The sequence below is a fragment of the Marmota flaviventris genome, chromosome 5 (genome assembly GCF_047511675.1).
Source record: "Marmota flaviventris isolate mMarFla1 chromosome 5, mMarFla1.hap1, whole genome shotgun sequence".
NCBI lineage: Eukaryota > Metazoa > Chordata > Mammalia > Rodentia > Sciuridae > Marmota > Marmota flaviventris.
Window position 1 is genome coordinate 114,146,947 of NC_092502.1, and position 18,382 is coordinate 114,165,328.

General features: G+C 34.8%; 1 protein-coding gene across 2 annotated transcripts in view; it reads left to right on the forward strand.

Annotated features, from left to right (window-relative positions):
- Sgtb (small glutamine rich tetratricopeptide repeat co-chaperone beta) overlaps nt 1-18,382 on the forward strand; it is a 48,965-nt gene that overhangs the window by 8,458 nt on the left and 22,125 nt on the right. For both annotated transcript variants that reach the window (XM_027951630.2, XM_071612563.1), the window contains exons 4-5: nt 3,256-3,325; nt 5,069-5,168. In XM_027951630.2, the coding sequence (XP_027807431.1) occupies nt 3,256-3,325; nt 5,069-5,168 (170 nt within the window). The remainder of the gene's footprint in view (nt 1-3,255; nt 3,326-5,068; nt 5,169-18,382) is intronic.

The following is an 18,382-nucleotide window of genomic DNA, read 5'->3' on the forward strand; positions in this document are numbered from 1 at the left end:
TTTCTCATTAGTAACTGATGTAAGTGTGACTATAATTTGATGTTGGATTGTTTATCAATGAGGGGGCAGGTCTATAAGTAACAAACTGATAGTTTTAACAGATTTAATATGGTTTAGATTTTTTTATATTAGTAGCTATTCTCATCCTCTTCTTTTACTTAATGATATATCTTGGCTGACTTTTAAAAATCCTTTACAGTATGAGTATTTTTAGATTTCTGATATCTGAACTGACATTCCCCTAAAACATGGACTATAAATTAAAAGTTTTAAGGTCTGGAAAGCAACTATGCAGAAATAGATTAATCTGAAATTAAATCATCATTTCTAAAGCAAGTTTCACTAAATTTGATCATTGATGGGACTCTTATAATAAACAGAGAAAGGTTCAGGGTTACTGTGCAAAACTGAGACTGAAACCCAAGTTTGATGTCTGAAATGTCCAAATTTTCAGGAAACATAGGCCATAGCATTGTTTGAGAAATTTCAGGTTAGAGAGTATAGGGCCTCAGAGTGACCTCCCATGTTGTTTTTCATTCTATTTCAGTGCCTCGTGAACTCCTGCTATTTTTCTAACTCTTTCTAGTACATAATGAAGAATTCAGGAGTGAGGCTGACACCAGTAGTATAGGTTTAGCTTGGAACAGACACTGCTGACAGTATCACATTTAGCTAGATTTTCCAGGCTCTGTTTCTAGCATTTGTTGGGAAGAGGAGTTCTTAGAATTGCAGTGAAGATGTTAATTTGACAGTAAGCTATATCCTCCTTTTATACTTGGCAAAAGAGTATTGCAGTCATAGATTTATTCATCCAACAGATGAATTTTATTTATATGACATGATGTGAGGAGATGGTGGCATGTCTCTGTGTTCCTCACAGGGAACTCCCTTTTTTTCCCCTTTGGTTAAGGTTCTTTATTATCTGGGCTCTGGCCTCCTGAGGGAACCCTGTGTTAGTGACTTGGATGTGACTGTGACTGAAGTAGACCTCTTTTATTCCCAGGTGCCTGAGGCCTATGCTTGAGACAGCACTTGAATTTGCTCACACTTTAGCTACAGTCACCATTGACTTCATGCTGAAGAAATCTAACTTCTTTTTTTTAACCTTTCCCAAAGCTCCAATTGACTTTTACATTCTGTTTGAATAAAGCTCTCTTTCTCTCTTTTGCTCTCTCTCTCAGATTGCATTTTATCATGAGAAATTTGTTATATAATATTTTAAAAACATATTTATTAAAACTAACTCCTGGGACTGGGGTTATGTGGTAGAGCTCTTGCCTAGCATGCATGAGGCACTGGGTTTGATCCTCAGCACCACATTAATATAAACAAATAAAATAAAGGTATAAAAAATATAATAACATTTAAAAAACCCAACTAGCTCCTTAGTCTCTCTGCAGTAATAATGTGATATTAGCACCTTTTAGGAGTCCTATTTTATAGCTGTGACTTTATTCTATATTTGTTAACAGGACATTGTAGAAAAAATTTAAAACTTAGCTGAAGCAGCATCATCACTGTTATAATTAAAGAAATTATTTGTCTCACCAAAGTGTACTTGAACGTTCTGTCATTTTAATTTTAGGATATTGCTTTTCTGTTCCACCAGCCCCCCACCACCATAAAATTTATACATATCCTAAGTAAATTCATTACCTTTACTTAAAATATGTGACATTTGCCGCTACCTCATGAGCTTCTCAGGCTCATTCAATGAATATGAGAATTATAAATTATGAAACTATGGTAATTTTACTAAAATTGTTGAGAAGCATCTGGAAGACAGAATAGATTAAAATTTTTAAAAATGCCTTTTTTAAACCCCAAACATTTACTTTTTAGAAAAATTTACAAACTGCCTAGACTTGTGGGAGATTTTAAATGGAAGGAACCCTAAAAGCAAATGCTATTGGTCAACAGTGTGTCTTTTAACTAGTTTTAAATAGTGATCTTTACTTATAAAATGTTTCCATTTTGTTTCTGTGCTATTTTTCCAATATTTTATGCTTTGGAAAACTGATTACTAAAGAAAAATTTTTTAAAACATAAGGACAAGATCATATTCTTTGTCAGTAACTTTGCAAAGTATATTTCCAGTGTTAGAGCTATCAGTTTTATTGAAATTTTAGTCTAAAGACAAAGGTAATAGTAGGTATATTTTAAATGTAGTAAATAGTTATAGTAACTCCATATTATGCCTTTTTGAAAATTATAGACTTATTTTGAACTTTAGAGTCATGTTTGAAAATAATGCAATTTTAAAAAGTCTTTCAAAAATGAAAAAAAAAAATGTGTTCCCAGTACTACTGAAGATATTTCTGAGTTTTGTTTTTAATAAGCACCTACAGTTTGAACCTTACTAATGCAAAAGAAATTTGAAGATGATAGTAGGTGCAAAACAAAAATTTTATGTTGTTTTTAACTTATGGAATTAATATATGCTTGTAGTTTTAAAAATTTAGACAAGATGGAAAGATGAAAGTTTTATCTTTATTACCACTGTGAAACTTTTGTTATACATCTTTCTAGTCTTTGCTTTTAATACGTGCATGTGTATACATGCATGAATGAGCATGTACACAGATAATGTTTGTATCTTAAATGCTGTTTTTCTTTTTTGGTAAACTGATTTTTGACTTGGTATATCTCTTTGGTAGGATATTGACCATTTTGCTTCAAAAGTTTCACTACTATAAAGAGTCCTGTGCTTATATTTCTATTCTCATTCTTTATGTACAAATTCAATTTCTTGCTCATGAAGTGGTGGGATTACTGGGGGTATAGGGAAAGCAGAATTTTAAAAATTTGATTTATAGTTGTTTTATCATTTAGAAAAACTCAACAGATTCATATTCTTTTTTCTTTTTTGGTACCAGGGATTAAACTCAGGGGCACTTAACCACTGAGCTACATCCTCATCCTTTTTTTGTATTTTATTTAGAGACAGGGGCTCACTGAGTTGCTTAGGGACTCACTAAGTTTCTGAGGCTGGCTTTGAACTCATAATCCTCTTGTCTCAGCCTCCCGAGCTGGTGGGAGTACAGGCATGTACCACTGCTCCTGGCTCATAATTCTAATATAAGTATTTGAGAGGAATTTTCCCTAGTTTTTATATTAATGCTTTTATTTTGATGTTAGAGTTCATGAAATGGAATTACAGGAGAATTACTAAAATGTGGGTATTTTATTATTAGATTACTTATAATACTTTGGGATGACTAAAGAGAAGTACATTGATTTTTTATTTAATTTCAGAATGACATTCTACCCCTTTCAAACTCAGTGCCTGAAGATGTGGGAAAAGCTGACCAATTAAAAGATGAAGGTAAGTATTTCATACAGAAATTGTTTATTTAGTAAAGCTTTGTAAACTGTGGAGAACGTAACTGTGAGTTGATGAGATTCTGGTTTACACTGCCAAGACTGAATTATCCACACAGCATTTATGAAGCAGAAATGAATGTGACAGATGTGAAGCCTGGAAATACAAAATGGCATGTGGGCAGTATAGGTATGGCTTGTATGAAAAGAGGCAGAGATCTTGTAAAACTTCCAGAACAAATGTAAGGTCTGTTCACTTGTAACTGCATTTGCTACTTGAACCCTAGGATCTTATATTTCTCTATATTAAATCAAAAAGAGGAAAATAATTTTTAGTATTATTTTAACTTTCGTATATTTAGTATTCTTGAGTTCTTTGAAATTTGTTAATGCATGTATATGGTGCTTGAATTATTAAGTAACTAGCACACTTGATTTGTACATTACAGAATTTTCTAATAGCTGACTATTGAAGCATTTTTTAAAATTTTAATCAATAAATGATTTTGAAGATCTGTGTTCAATTTTTCCATCATGTCTTTATCACTCTTAAAAGAAACAGTATATCCAATATATCTTTATATTTATTGACGATTCCTAATTTATAGTAACTTTTGTATGATTTTGGATGCTTTTATCTACCTGCCTTTCCTTTAGTCTTCCTTCTTATTCTCTGCAAGTTCCCATCCTACCACTTCTATTAAATATCTAATGATCTATTAAGAAAAAACCTTGCTGGGCATGGTGGTACATGCCGGCAATCCTAGTAGCGTGGGAGGCTGAGACATGAGGATCGCGAGTTCAAAGCCAGCCTCAGCAACAGTGAGATGTTAAGCAACTCAGTGACACCCTGTCTATAAATAAAATACAAAAAATGGGGTAGGGATGTGGCTTAGTGATTGAGTGCCCCTGAGTTCAATCCCTGGTACCCCACCCCCCAAACTAAAGAAAAAGGCTGATAGGAGAAGCTCTGGTTTACAGAAAGCTGGAAGCAGTCATAGAGGCCTCTGAGCTGGGAATTGTTCCTCCTAATCCCAACTGTTGTAATATTTTCAATTTTGAACATTGGTTCTTATAAATACACAGGATACTTCCCCCTCCCCCTCACTTAACAGAATATAAGAGATACTCTCTTACATATTTTGCTGACCAGTTGTTAAATTAGCTGTTATTGCCAGATGTATCTGCCCTTTCTGAAAATCAGCTCTCTGTAGAGTAGCTATCATATCTGAAATTCTATCTTTCTAGAAATTAATCTCCTAAAATCTCCTTTTAGTAAGATTATATCTCTGGAAGGAATAGCACATAAAAATATTATCTGCTAATAACATATTAGTATGATTAGTTTCACCAGCTTATCCACATCAGCATTAGAGCTTGGCTGCTCAGCAGTGTGTTGACAGGGAGGGTTAGAAAATCAGGCTCAGACTGAGACGGCTATCAGAGAGGAACCAGCAAGGCAGCTCTAAAAGGGAACAGAGAGAAGAAGATAAGGTGAGAAGAGATTCATTTTCACCATGAGATAATCATGATGGTTGCATTAACTCACAGAAGCCTGGATTTTATAAAGTATACAAACATTAATTTCTAAGATGCCACATTGTTAAAATGATTCGATCCCACTGAAACTAAGGAATACAGTATGTCTCTGGTGTGACTGAAAAATTGTGTAGCTGACCTTCATATTCTTGTAGTTTCTGTGCATTAAATATATCTGTTAGACTTTGTATTTTTTATTATGTTTTAGGCAATAACCACATGAAAGAAGAGAATTATGCTGCTGCAGTAGATTGTTACACACAGGCAATAGAATTGGATCCCAATAATGCAGTTTATTATTGCAACAGGTAAGTTGGCTCTATTGTGGCAGGTTTACAAGTGCTTAGATTAATAGCTCTGAGGGAAAACTGCAAAATTGATTTATTTAGAGAATGTTGGAAGTTCAAACAATGTAAACAATATAAAGGAGATGAAAATAAACTCATAAACTTACCACTCAAAGGCAATCACTTTTAATGAACTTTTGGCATATTTCATTTTACATAAATGCATTCAATTTTAGATTGAGCTTGTTTACAGGACATACCATAAATGTGTCCTAATTTTGTTGAAATCATTCATAAATACTATGGTTAAAAATCACTTTATTGCTACCTTTTGGTCTTTTTTTTTTTATATCTTCAGCACTTGTCATTATGGCTGGCAAATAAGTGTTCTGTGTTATTTTTGAATAGTGGGTAGCTACACCTTAATTTACTTAATTTTTGATTTACTGGCAGACATTAAGGTTGTTTTTATTTTTTAAATATTATATAAAGCTGCAATGAACATTCATGTTTCTAGAATTTTTTTCAGGATTCAGATTTTATGAACTTTGAATTTATCCCTAGAAATACATTTAGTTGGTCTAATAATATAAATATTTAAAAATTTAATTCAAATTGCAAAATTGTTTTAATTTCTTTGAAAATATTTTGAAAATTTCCTCCCCCAGGAGTGTATATCTATTTTTGCCATGTTCTTTATCAGCACCATGTCCTCAAATTATTAATTATTATTAATACAATATTTTAAAAAATATTTTTTAGTTATACATGGACACAATAACTTTATTTTGTTTACCTATTTTTTTATGTGGTGCTAAGATTAAACCCAGTGCCTCACATGTGTGAGGCAAGCGTTCTACCACTGAGCCACAACCCCAGCCCTTAGTATAATATTTTATTTCCATACCCATTATCCTAATTTATACTTAATTACTTTGAGGTTGGATGTTTTTCCAATGTTGGTTATTTGTGGATTTTTTTCTCCTAATTTTAAAAATTTTTACTGTATGTACACTGAATGTGACAAATTCACATCAGACCCTAAACCCCAATGTGGTGTGTTTGGAGGTGAGACCTTTGGGAGGCAATTGGATCACAAGTATGAGCTCTTATGAATGGGATTAATGCCCTTATAAAAGAGAATTCTCTGCCCCTCCTGTCACCCGAGGACATGGTGAGGCAAGTACCTGTACCAGGCCTTACCCTGATGACATCAGATTGTTTCTCTTTCTTGGTTCTGTCCATGTAAGAGGGATCAGACCCCCATAGGCTGTATTTCCAAGGCTTTTTGTGTCCTCTGTGTTCAACCATATGAAGAGCTAGCAAGAGATTGGAGGGTAGAAGGAAGAGAGAAGTCTGACTATTTCTCCCCCTCCTGTTTTTATATCATGGTGGTATTCAGGAGGGTTTTTTCTCATCCTTGTTGCCTCCTTTCACCCAAGACACCTGCTGTGATCCCTGCTTCATCCAGGTGACCTTGGGTTTTGGATTCTGTACTTTGTGCTTCTGTCTTAGGGATGGTAATGGATTCCTGCTCTTGCTAATCTTTGGATTGCTATAACATTCCATTTGGCCTCTCAACTCTTCTATTATCTTATGTAATGACTTCCCTGCATTAAATTATTATTAATTATTCTGTTTAATCTAAACAGAATTTCCAGAGAACTTTCTGCAGTGATGGTAATGTTCCATATTTGCACTGTCCAGCACAGTAGCTGCTAGCCAAAAGTGAACTATTAAGACTTGAATTATGACTAGTGCAATTGAGGAAGTAAATTTTTGATGTTTAACTTAATTTAAAATCAATTTAAATTAATTAATTTAAATTTAAGTAGTCACCTCTAACTTATGGCTATATATTGCCGTATATTAAAGATAAGATAAAGTTTTTCTCCTAGTTTCAAAGCTTAAATTTGCATCTAATTCTTTGTATTTAAAAGTTTAAAATATTTATGTAGTCAGAATTCTTTTCTTTGAATTTTTTTCCAGAGCTTTTAGGCTTCAAGCTCTCCCCGTTTATAGACTTGACAAATGACTTCTATTTTCTAATTTTTCTTTACATTTAAATTTTGTCATCTCAAGTGTATTTTGGTGACAAGTATGACTGTTTTAAACTCATGTAAAACTTCCTATGACAGCCTTATAAAAACTACCATTTATTTTACAGTAGTTTCATAGATTTGAAAGGGATAAAAGTTAATGTGGTCTAACCTTTCATTGAGTTTTATTGACATATTTAGGGTAGTCACACCCCTCTGAGAGAGCCCACACTTTCCCAATTTTTTTTTTTTTTTTGTGGGTGTATTTGTTAGAAAAGTCTGCCTTATTTTGATGCAGGATTTGTTTTTCTGCAACTTGTATCAATTGGCTTTATTTAATTCTTAAGATTAATTACAGAATAAATATGATTCTTCTTTCTCATGACAGTACTTTACCTTTGAAAGTTTGCTACCATGTTCATTGAAGTTCTTTTTTCCATGTTAAATGTTCAAAATTTCTTTCATTGTGCTTTAGGTAGTACAGACCTAAGTCCCATACCTTCTCTGCAAACTTGTCCCAGTTCACCTGTGTCTGTTAGGTAGTTCCCAGAGGCTAATTTTGCATGACATTTGTCTGGTAGAGCTCTCATTTAACCAGCTTTTATATAACATAATTATCTTTTAGAACGTTGTAGGATATCCTGTAGGATTTCCTAAATTCATATTTCCTTTTGTTTGATTAAAGCACCCCCCACGTTCTCCCTAGCTTATCATTTAATCACAATTCATTTGACAAGTTCTTACCAAATATGTACTAGTGTTGTCATTAGAGGTAGAGTTGGTTGCTTGGACTCAAACGCAGGATGTTATATTCTACCCCTATAGAATTATTATCTTGTTGCGGCCTCTATCTGTCCCTTCATCTTTTTGGATAATGAATCTGTAAAGTAATATATTTGCTGTTGTTCCCAGTTTCATGACATCCAAAAACTTGAGAAAAATACCATCTCTCACATTATTGTCAGTTACAAGTCAACTAATGGAGCAATCATAGGGAAGTAGTTCAGAGCAGAAAGTGAACCCTGATTTTTTTGATTTTAATTTCTGGCTCAAGTGATTTTTGGCAAATTACCTAATGATCTATGCCTTACATTCCCTATTTGTAAAATATGAACAATAATAGAATTTACCTCATTGGGCTGTTGTGGAGATCAAAAATTTAATTTATGTAAAGTACTAAGAAAGAATCAAGCAAAGAATGTTGGATTAAAGTAATAACTTATCATTATTATTTTTTGTAGCCTATTTTTCTGCTTTGATCATAATGTGAAGAGAGAACCAAATTTATCAGGTTCCAAATATATTCTCAGTCATCTTTCTCTGATTACCAGTCTACTACTAATACTATTAAGATAAAAAGGAAACAATGTTCATCTGATAGAACTTGTTCCAAATTAATCCAATGTCATTTTCTTTTCTTTTTTTAATATCACATATTTTATTGTGAAAATTTTCAAGGTTGAAGGAATTTTATTGCAAATAATTATACCACACCAAGATTTTGCCATTAGTATTTTTTTCGGGGGTGGGTACTGGGGATTGAACTCAGAGGCACTTGACCACTGAGCCACATACCCAGCCCTATTTTATATTTTATTTAGAGACAGAGTCTCACTGAGTTGCTTAGTGTCTCGCCATTGCTGAGGCTGGCTTTGAACTCATGATTCTCCTGTCTCAGCCTCATGAGCCACAGGGATTACAGGCATATGCCACCATGCCTGGCCCATTAGTATTTTTATATATTTGCTTTATCACATATTGATCCATCTATATGTACCTCTATTCATTCATTATTCCTGCTCATTTTTTTTGGGGTGCTGGGGATTGAACCCAGGGCCTTGTGCATGCAAGGCAAGTGCTCTACCAACTGAGCTATATCCCTAGCCCCCATCTTATTTTTAATGCATTTCAAAGCAAATTTCAGTGATCAGTACACTTCTATCCTAAATACATAGCATACATATCATTGATTAGAGTTCAGTATTTGTTTATTTTTTTTCTTTTGAGGTAAAATGTATATACAACAAAATATATAAATTTTAATGTACTTTCAGTTTTGACAAATAAATCACCTGTGTAACTTAAGCACATCTTCAAGATGTTGAAAATCATCATCAGATGTCCAGGAAGTTCTTTATGCCCATTCACAGTCAGTTGCTTATAATGCTCACCAGGGATGATCACTGGTGCTATTTTTCTCTCCTACCATAGATTGGATTTGTCTCCTCTAGAATTTCATAGGAAAGAAATTATAATACTTTTCTATATAATTTTTTTTTGAACTGAGGATTGAGCCCAGGAAAACTTTACCACTGAGCTATACCTCCAGTCCTTTTTTTTTTTTTTTTTATTTTGAGACAGGACCTCAATGAATTGCCCAAGCTGGCCTTGAACTCACACTCCTCCTGCTTCAGCATCCCAAGTTGCTGGGATTACAAGCAGGTGCCACTGCCTAGCTACATAAAAATTTGTTGTTGTTGTTAAGCATGTTTTTGTGATTCAGCCATGTCATTGTGTGTAGTTTATTCTTTTTTATTGCTCAGTAGTATTTTGTTGTTTGAATATATCACAGTTTGCTTAGCCATTTTTCTACTTAGGGTTACTTGGTATCTCAGTGTGTTTCTGTTTTTGCATTTTGTCAAAAAATTAAAGTTATCTATGTAAGGACTGGATCCATAAGGAATTTAGTTGGTCATACTGGAAATCTAAATTTTTTTTAAAATCAGTTTTTTAATTTATATATGACAGCGGAATGCATTTCTTATTACACATTAGAGCACAATTTTTCATATCTCTGGTTGTATACAAAGTATATTCACACCATAACATGTACTTTGGATAATAATGTCCATCACATTCCACCATCATTTCTTACCCCATACCCCCTTCCTTCCCCTCCCACTCCTCTGCCCTATCTAGAGTTCATCTATTCCTCCCATGCTCCCTCTCCCTACCCCACTATGAAGCCACCTCCATATATCAGAGAAAACATTTGGCCTTTGGTTTTTTGGGATTGGCTAACTTCACTTAGAGTTATCTTCTCTAACTCCATCCATTTACCTGCAAATGTCATGATTTTATTCTCTTTTATTGCTGAGTAATATTCCATTGTGTATATGTGCCACACTTTTTTAATCTATTCATCTATTGAAGGGCATCTAGATTGGTTCCACAGTTGAGCTATTGTGAATTGTACTGCTATAAACATTGATGTGGCTGTGTCCCTGTAGTATGCTGTTTTATTAAGTCCTTTGGGTATAGACCGAGGAGAGGGATAGCTGGGTCAAATGGTGGTTCCATTCCCAATTTTCCAAGAAATCTCCATACTGCTTTCTATACGTTTTTCCCCACATCCTCACCAACACTTATTGTTGTTTGTCTTCATAATAGCTGCCATTCTGACTAAAGTGAGATGAAATCTTAAGAGTGGTTTTGATTTGCATTTCTTTAATTGCTAGTGATGATGAACATTTTTTCATGTGTTTGTTGATTGATTGTTCATCATCTTCTGAGAAGTGTCTCTTCAGGTCCTTGGCCTATTTATTGATTGGGTTATTTGTATTTTTGGTGTTTAGCTTTTTGAATTCTTTATATACTCTAGTGATTAGTGCTTTATCTGATGTGAGGGGTAAAGATTTGCTCCCAAGATGTAGGCTCTCTATTCACCTCACAGATTGTTTCTTTTGCTGAGAGGAAACTTTTTAGTTTGAGTCCATCTCATTTATTGATTCTTGATTTTAATTCTTGTGCCACAGGAGTTTTATTAAGGAAGTTGGGGCCTAATTCCAAATGATGAAGATTAGGGCCTACTTTTTCTTCTATTAGACGCAGGGTCTCTGGTTGTATTCCTAAGTCCTTGATCCATTTTGAGTTCAGTTTTGTGCGTGGTGAGAGATAGGGGTTTAATTTCATTTTGTTGCATATGGATTTCCAGTTTTCCCAGCACCATTTGTTGAAGAGGCTATCTTTTCTCCAATGCATGTTCTTGGCACCTTTGTCTAATATAAGATAATTGTAGTTTTGTGTGTTAGTCTCTGTGTCCTCTAGTCTGTACCATTGGTATACGAGTCTGTTTTGGTGCCAGTACCATGCTGGTTTTGTTACTATTGCTCTGTAGTATAGTTGAAGGTCTGATAGAACACAGATACAACATATCGAAATCTCTGGGACAATGTGAAAGCAGTTCTAAGAGGAAAGTTCATTGCATGGAGTTCATTCCTTAAAAGAAGAAAAAGTCAATAAGTGACTTAACATTACATCTCAAAGCCATACAAAAAGAAGAACAAATCAACACCAAAAGCAATAGGAGACAGGAAATAATTAAAATCAGACCTGAAATCAATGAAATTGAAACAAAAGAAACAATTGGAAAAATTGACAGAACAAAAAGTTGGTTCTTTGAAAAAATAAAAAAATTGAGAGACCCTTAGCCATGTTAACAAAGAGAAGGAGAGAGAAAACTCAAATAACTAACTTACGTAGTGAAAAAGGAAATATCACAACAGACACTCCAGAAATACAGAAGATAATTAGAAATTATTTTGAGAATTTGTACTCCATTAAAATAGAATATATCAAAGACATCGACAAATTTCTAGAGTCATATAATTTGCCAAATTGAATCAGGACGATATACACAATTTAAACAAATCAATTTCAAGTGATGATATAGAAGAGCCATCAAAAGTCTACCAACCAAGAAAATCCCAGGGCTGGATGGATACACAGCTGAGTTCTACAAGATCTTTAAAGAAGAACTGAGGGCTGGGGATGTGGCTCAAGCGGTAGCGCACTCACCTGGCATGCGTGTGGCCCGGGTTCGATCCTCAGCACCACATACAAACAAAGATGCTGTGTCCGCCAAATACTAAAAAATAAATATTAAAATTCCCTCTCTCTCTCTCTCTTTCTTTAAAAAAAAATAAAGAAGAACTGATACCAATATTCTTCAATTTATTTAAGGAAATAGAAAAAGAGGGAGCACTTCCAAACTCATTCTATCAGGCCAATATCACCCTGATCCCAAAGCCAGGCAAAGACACATCAAAAAAATGGAAATCTTAATTTTATTTGTTCGAAAAAATTACCTTTGTTAATTTTTCTAGCCCAGAAAAATAAGAAGTCCAAATAAGTTGTGGAAATGAAGTCCCCAAGCTGTGGCTTAATGTTTGATTTCTATCTCTGTAATCAGATATATATGTGTGTGTGTGTGTGTGTGTGTGTGTATATATATATATATATATATATATATATATATATATATATATATATATAATGTTTTAATTTAGCATATGAAACTGAAATGAATACATTTAAGAGTATCTTGAAATGTTATGACCACATATAAATGTTATCAGAAAATTTCTCATTTATAGAGTACAGCAAGTCATATACTTTTAACTGTGAACATGAAACATCTAAGCCTAAACAAATAATTTATTTTAATGAGATTAGAGTTCACAAATAGTCTTAGTCTACTAACTCTGTATTGGAAGAGATTCTTGGCAGTATTTCTCTTTGCTTTTTATTTAATTATTGTTAAACTGGAATCCATAATTATGCTCCTTTTTTGCATTTAAATAGTATCTTTTCCTCTGAGGAATACAGTAATAGAGCATGCTAATTAATATTAAATAATTAGAAAAGCTTATTTGTATATCTCATATACATGCTAAGTAGAACTTCAGTATCCTTTTGAGGTTTTTTTTTTTTTTTTTGAGCCTCTTGTAGCTATAAATATTTCACTAGCCTGTAGCCTTGCCAATTATCCCCTTGCCATTTTTCCTGGCCAGATGCCTGCTGAGAATTGGAAGCTCAGAAAGCAGATCTAAATCTTGTTTTTAATTTTAATTTTTCCCTGTTATATTTCTAATTAAAATATTTTCCACATTTTAAGCTCACTAGGATGAACTACAGTTTACTTTATATAGAAGTGACTTTTTTATGTGTTAGAAAATGATCATTTGGCACAGTTCTTTTGCACAACTGTTTATTTTCTAGTATGTATCTTCTGTTTTGGCCTTTAAGGATCTTACTGATGCTTCAGAATACTTAAACACTTCTTAAGAACCAATTATGTATTTTGCCTTTTTTTCTAGACATTAAGTATTTATAATGTGTAACACTTATATAGGTTTTTGATATATTCTGCCTTATTTTATATGCATATTTGTTCTTTTTCTTCAGGGAAGGGAAAAGACTAGAGCTTGTATTTGTTTATATCCCCTAAAGCACCTAGCACTGTGCCTTAATGGAATTCAGCCAATTTTTTGTTGGATGAATGAAGTGTATAAAAGGAATATAAGAAATTTTCAGTGATGTTGAATCAACCAGATATCCACATTAATACTTACCTACATAAAGTAACAAATAACTAAAGTATTTTCAATACCTCATAGTGTGAAATGAACAGCAATTTTCTATGTCTTCTGTTCCCATACAAACTTGGTGTTTTATTTCTTTTCTACAACCTCAGTGCTGAGTATATTACTTCAACCACAGTAGAATTGTGCTTCTAGGATGAATGAATTCAATGACCTAAGCAATAAATGGAATAAAAGATACACAAGAAAGAAACTGAGTATAGTGGTGCAATGCCTATAATCCCAGCAATTCAGGATGCTGAGGCAGGAGGATTGCAAGTTCAAGGCCATCCTCAGCAACTTATTGAGGCCCTAAACAACTTAGTGGACCCTGTCCCAAAATAAGAACTTCAAAAGGGTAGGGATGTAATTCAGTGGTAAAGTGCCTTTGGTTCAATTCCAGTTTTTTTAAAAAAATACACAAGAAAGAGAACATGATGGGGGGAATTTGTTTAGAAGGCCTCTCAGGTGATATGGAGCTAGAGATGGACCTGTTTTGAAGAGCAGGTAGAACTTGGATAGGTAGAAAAGATGGGAAGACATTAAAGATTGGAGAGTATAACATATGGCCTTCTTAGCTCTGAGAAAGAAGGGAGTAGAGACCTCATGATTTTGCATTTTGTTTTCCTACTTCTGTGTGAGCAGTCCGGTCAGTCATTTCATGGGTTTTAAACTTTATTTGTTGAACTTGGATTGGATCTTAGTTCTGCTGCCTACTAGCTGTGTGCTCTTGGGCACTCAATGTTTTTAAACCTGAATTTATTCACTTGTAAAACAAGGGTAATAGTATTTCAAAGGATGTTATAAGGAGTGATAAAGGCCATAGCATAGTCCCAGACGTCCAATATTTGTTTCATTCAAAAACAGTATAACCTTTTTTTCAGTTGTAGGAATGTGTTTTTGTTACAGTTTATTTATGGGTGATAGGGCACATGTGAGGTAACTGTAACTTTTCTTCCACCTAATTTTGTTTAAAAATAGAAGACTATTCATGCTTTTGTTTTAATAAAATAGAGAAAGCAAGGGTGCCTGAAAATACAGAGCTCTGACTGTGTTGTTCTATTGGAATTTCATTAGTTATGCCCTGATAACCAGAGAGCAAAGGCAGAGGACAGACTACATTGTTATTCAGTTCAGACCTCGGCATGTTCGGCTTCATCTCACAAGAGACTCAAATCTAGCTTGTATTCTCTTTGCTTTCCAGGCCTCCCTCCAAGTCTCAGCCACCTCTCCCCTTCCTTTCGTGAGCTGCATAAATCTGCTTTCACCATAGCTTGCCATTTGTGATCTAAAGCTGTCAAGATTGAAACTCAGTCATCCTCTTTCTTCCCACCCACCCTCTTTCTGAATCGGATCCTCCTGGTTTTATTTCTCTCTTGTTGTGAGTATCTGAAGACAGAGATCAGGGCGTCTTCCTTTATGCTTCCCTTGTTCATCTACCTCTCAAATAGCTCATTTGTTTCCTTCTCCTTTAGTTCAGGTTCTTTTGCTAACTGAGTGCAACAGAGACTTAAAGTAGCCTCACATTTCTATTAACCAAATGTAAGCTAACTCTCTCTCTCTCTCTCTCTCTCACACACACACACACACACACACACACACACACACACATCTAGCCTTTTTCTTTTCTGTTAAATTTGTTATCTTCACTTTTTCTCCTACACCATTCCTCTTCTACTACCTATGCACATGTAGCATCAAACTTCCTGATTTCTTAAGAATACTATGGTGCGACATTCTCCATGCTTTATGTGCTTTCCCTTCTGCCTTCAGTATTTTACAACTAATCTAATTGGTTGTACTGCTAGTCATCCTTCAAAACCTGTTAGGTATTGCTTTTCCAGGGAAGATGTTCTTAATTTCTCCTCTTCCAGCCTCCTGACCATGCCCCTACAGCTTTCATATCCTATGGTGTGGTGCTGTCCAATATGGTAGTCCCTAGACACATGTAGCTATTTAAATTTAAATCAATTAACATGTAATAAAATTTAAATAAATTAAAATGTAACAAAAGGAAACTGTTCCTCGGTTGCACTAGCACATTTCAGGTACTCATTAATCACTTGTGGTAGGGAATGCTGTGTTGGATAGTATGGTTTAAGAACTTCTCTGTCCTGCCTATCCATGAACAGGGTATATTCTTCCATCTTCTAAGATCTTCTTCTATTTCTCTCTTTAGGGTTCTGTAGTTTTCATTGTATAAGTCTTTCACCTCTTTTGTTAGGTTGATTCCCAAGTATTTTATTTTTTTTGAAGATATTTTGAATGGAGTGGTTGTCCTCATTTCCATTTCAGAGGATTTGTCGCTGATATACAGGAATGCCTTTGATTTATGCGTGTTGATTTTATATCCTGCCACTTTGCTGAATTCATTTATTAGCTCTAATAGTTTCTTTGTAGAGCCTTTTGGGTCTGCTAGGTATAGAATCATATCATCTGCAAATAGTGATAATTTAAGTTCTTCTTTTCCTATTTTTATGCCTTTAATTTCTTTCGTCTGTCTAATTGCTCTGGCCAGTGTTTCGAGAACTATGTTGAACAGAAGTGGAGAGAGAGGGCATCCCTGTCTAGTTCCACAACTAACATCATCAAAATGGCGATATTACCAAAAGTTCTCTATAGGTTTAATGCAATGCCAATCAAAATCCCAATGGCATTTCTTGTAGAAATAGAGAAAGCAATCATGAAATTCATATGGAATAATAAAAGACCCAGAATAGCAAAAACAATGCTAAGCAGGAAGTGTGAATCAGGCGGTATAGCGATACCAGACTTCAAACTATACTACAGAGCAATAGTAACAAAAACAGCATGGTACTGGTACCAAAACAGGTGGGTGGACCAGTGGTACAGAATAGAGGACACAGAAACCAATCCACAAAACTACAACTATCTTATATTTGATAAAGGGTCTAAAAGCATGCAATGGAGGAAGGATAGCATCTTCAACAAATGGTGCTGGGAAAACTGGAAATCCATATGCAACAAAATGAAACTGAATCCCTTTCTCTCGCCATGCACAAAAGTGAATTCAAAATGGATCAAGGAGCTTGATATCAAATCAGAGACACGGCGTCTGATAGAAGAAAAAGTTGGCTACGATCTACATACTGTGGGGTCGGGCTCCAAATTCCTCAATAGGACACCCATAGCACAAAAGTTAATAACTAGAATCAACAAATGGGACTTACTCAAACTAAAAAGTTTTTTCTCAGCAAAAGAAACAATAAGAGAGGTAAATAGGGAGCCTACACCCTGGGAACAAATCTTTACTCCTCACACTTCAGATAGAGCCCTAATATCCAGAGTATACAAAGAACTCAAAAAATTAGACAATAAGAAAACAAACAACCCAATCAACAAATGGGCCAAGGACCTGAACAGACACTTCTCAGAGGAGGACATACAGTCAATCAACAAGTACATGAAAAAATGCTCAACATCTCTAGCTGTCAGAGAAATGCAAATCAAAACCACCCTAAGATACCATCTCACTCCAGTAAGATTGGCAGCCATTAGGAAGTCAAACAACAACAAGTGCTGGCGAGGATGTGGGGAAAAGGGTACACTTGTACATTGCTGGTGGGACTGCAGATTGGTGCAGCCAATTTGGAAAGCAGTATGGAGATTTCTTGGAAAGCTGGGAATGGAGCCACCATTTGACCCAGCTATTCCCCTTCTTGGTCTATTCCCTAAAGACCTAAAAAGAGCATGCTACAGGGACACTGCTACATCGATGTTCATAGCAGCACAGTTCACAATAGCAAGACTGTGGAACCAACCTAGATGCCCTTCAATAGACGAATGGATAAAAAAAATGTGGCATTTATACACAATGGAGTATTACTCTGCATTAAAAAATGACAAAATCATAGAATTTACAGGGAAATGGATGGCATTAGAGCAGATTATTCTAAGTGAAGCTAGCCAATCCCTAAAAAACAAATGCCAAATGTCTTCTTTGATATAAGGAGAGTAACTAAGAACAGTGTAGGGACGAAGAACAGGAGAAGAAGATTAACATTTAACAGGGATGAGAGGTGGGAGGGAAAGGGAGAGAGAAGGGAAATTGCATGGTAATGGAAGGAGACCCTCAGGGTTATACAGTGGAGGAGGTAGAGAGAGAGGAGGGGAGGGGAGGGGAGAGGTGGGGAGGGGGGAGGGTGGAGGATGGGAAAGGCAGCGGAGCACAACAGACACTAGTATGGCAATTTGTAAATCAATGGAGGTGTAACTGATGTGATTCTGCAATCTGTGTATGGGGTGAAGGTGGGAGTTCATAACCCACTTGAATCAAAGTGTGGAATATGATATGTCAAGAAATTTGTAATGTTTTGAACAACCCACAATAAAAATTAAAAAAAAAAAAAAAAAAGAACTTCTCTGTCACAGAAATTCCTGTTGGATGGCTCTACATAGGGCTGACCATACCTTTCTCTGCGCTGGTTTTCCTTTGATACTTTCTTGGTTGTATTTCCTATACTGTTATTTACTTATCTTGTTTCTCTGTTAGACTATGGAAGGTTGGAGGGCAGAGGATATTCTTTTCATCTCTTTATAGTGGGTTTGGGCTCAGAGCCTAGCATATCAAAGGTATTCAACAAAAATTTGAGTTGCACTGGTTCAGTGAAGTTTAAAAGGGAGATTGGTCTCTAATGATGAAATAGTCACATGGCAGCATGTTTGTGTGTTTTTTTAAAACCAGTTTACACCTATTAAAAATCTATTTGAATTATTGAGACAAATATTCATATACATTTACCTAATAACCAACAACAGGTGATATTTTGTCACTTTTACTTCCTCTTTCTGTTTTTCTCTTTGTTGGGGAATG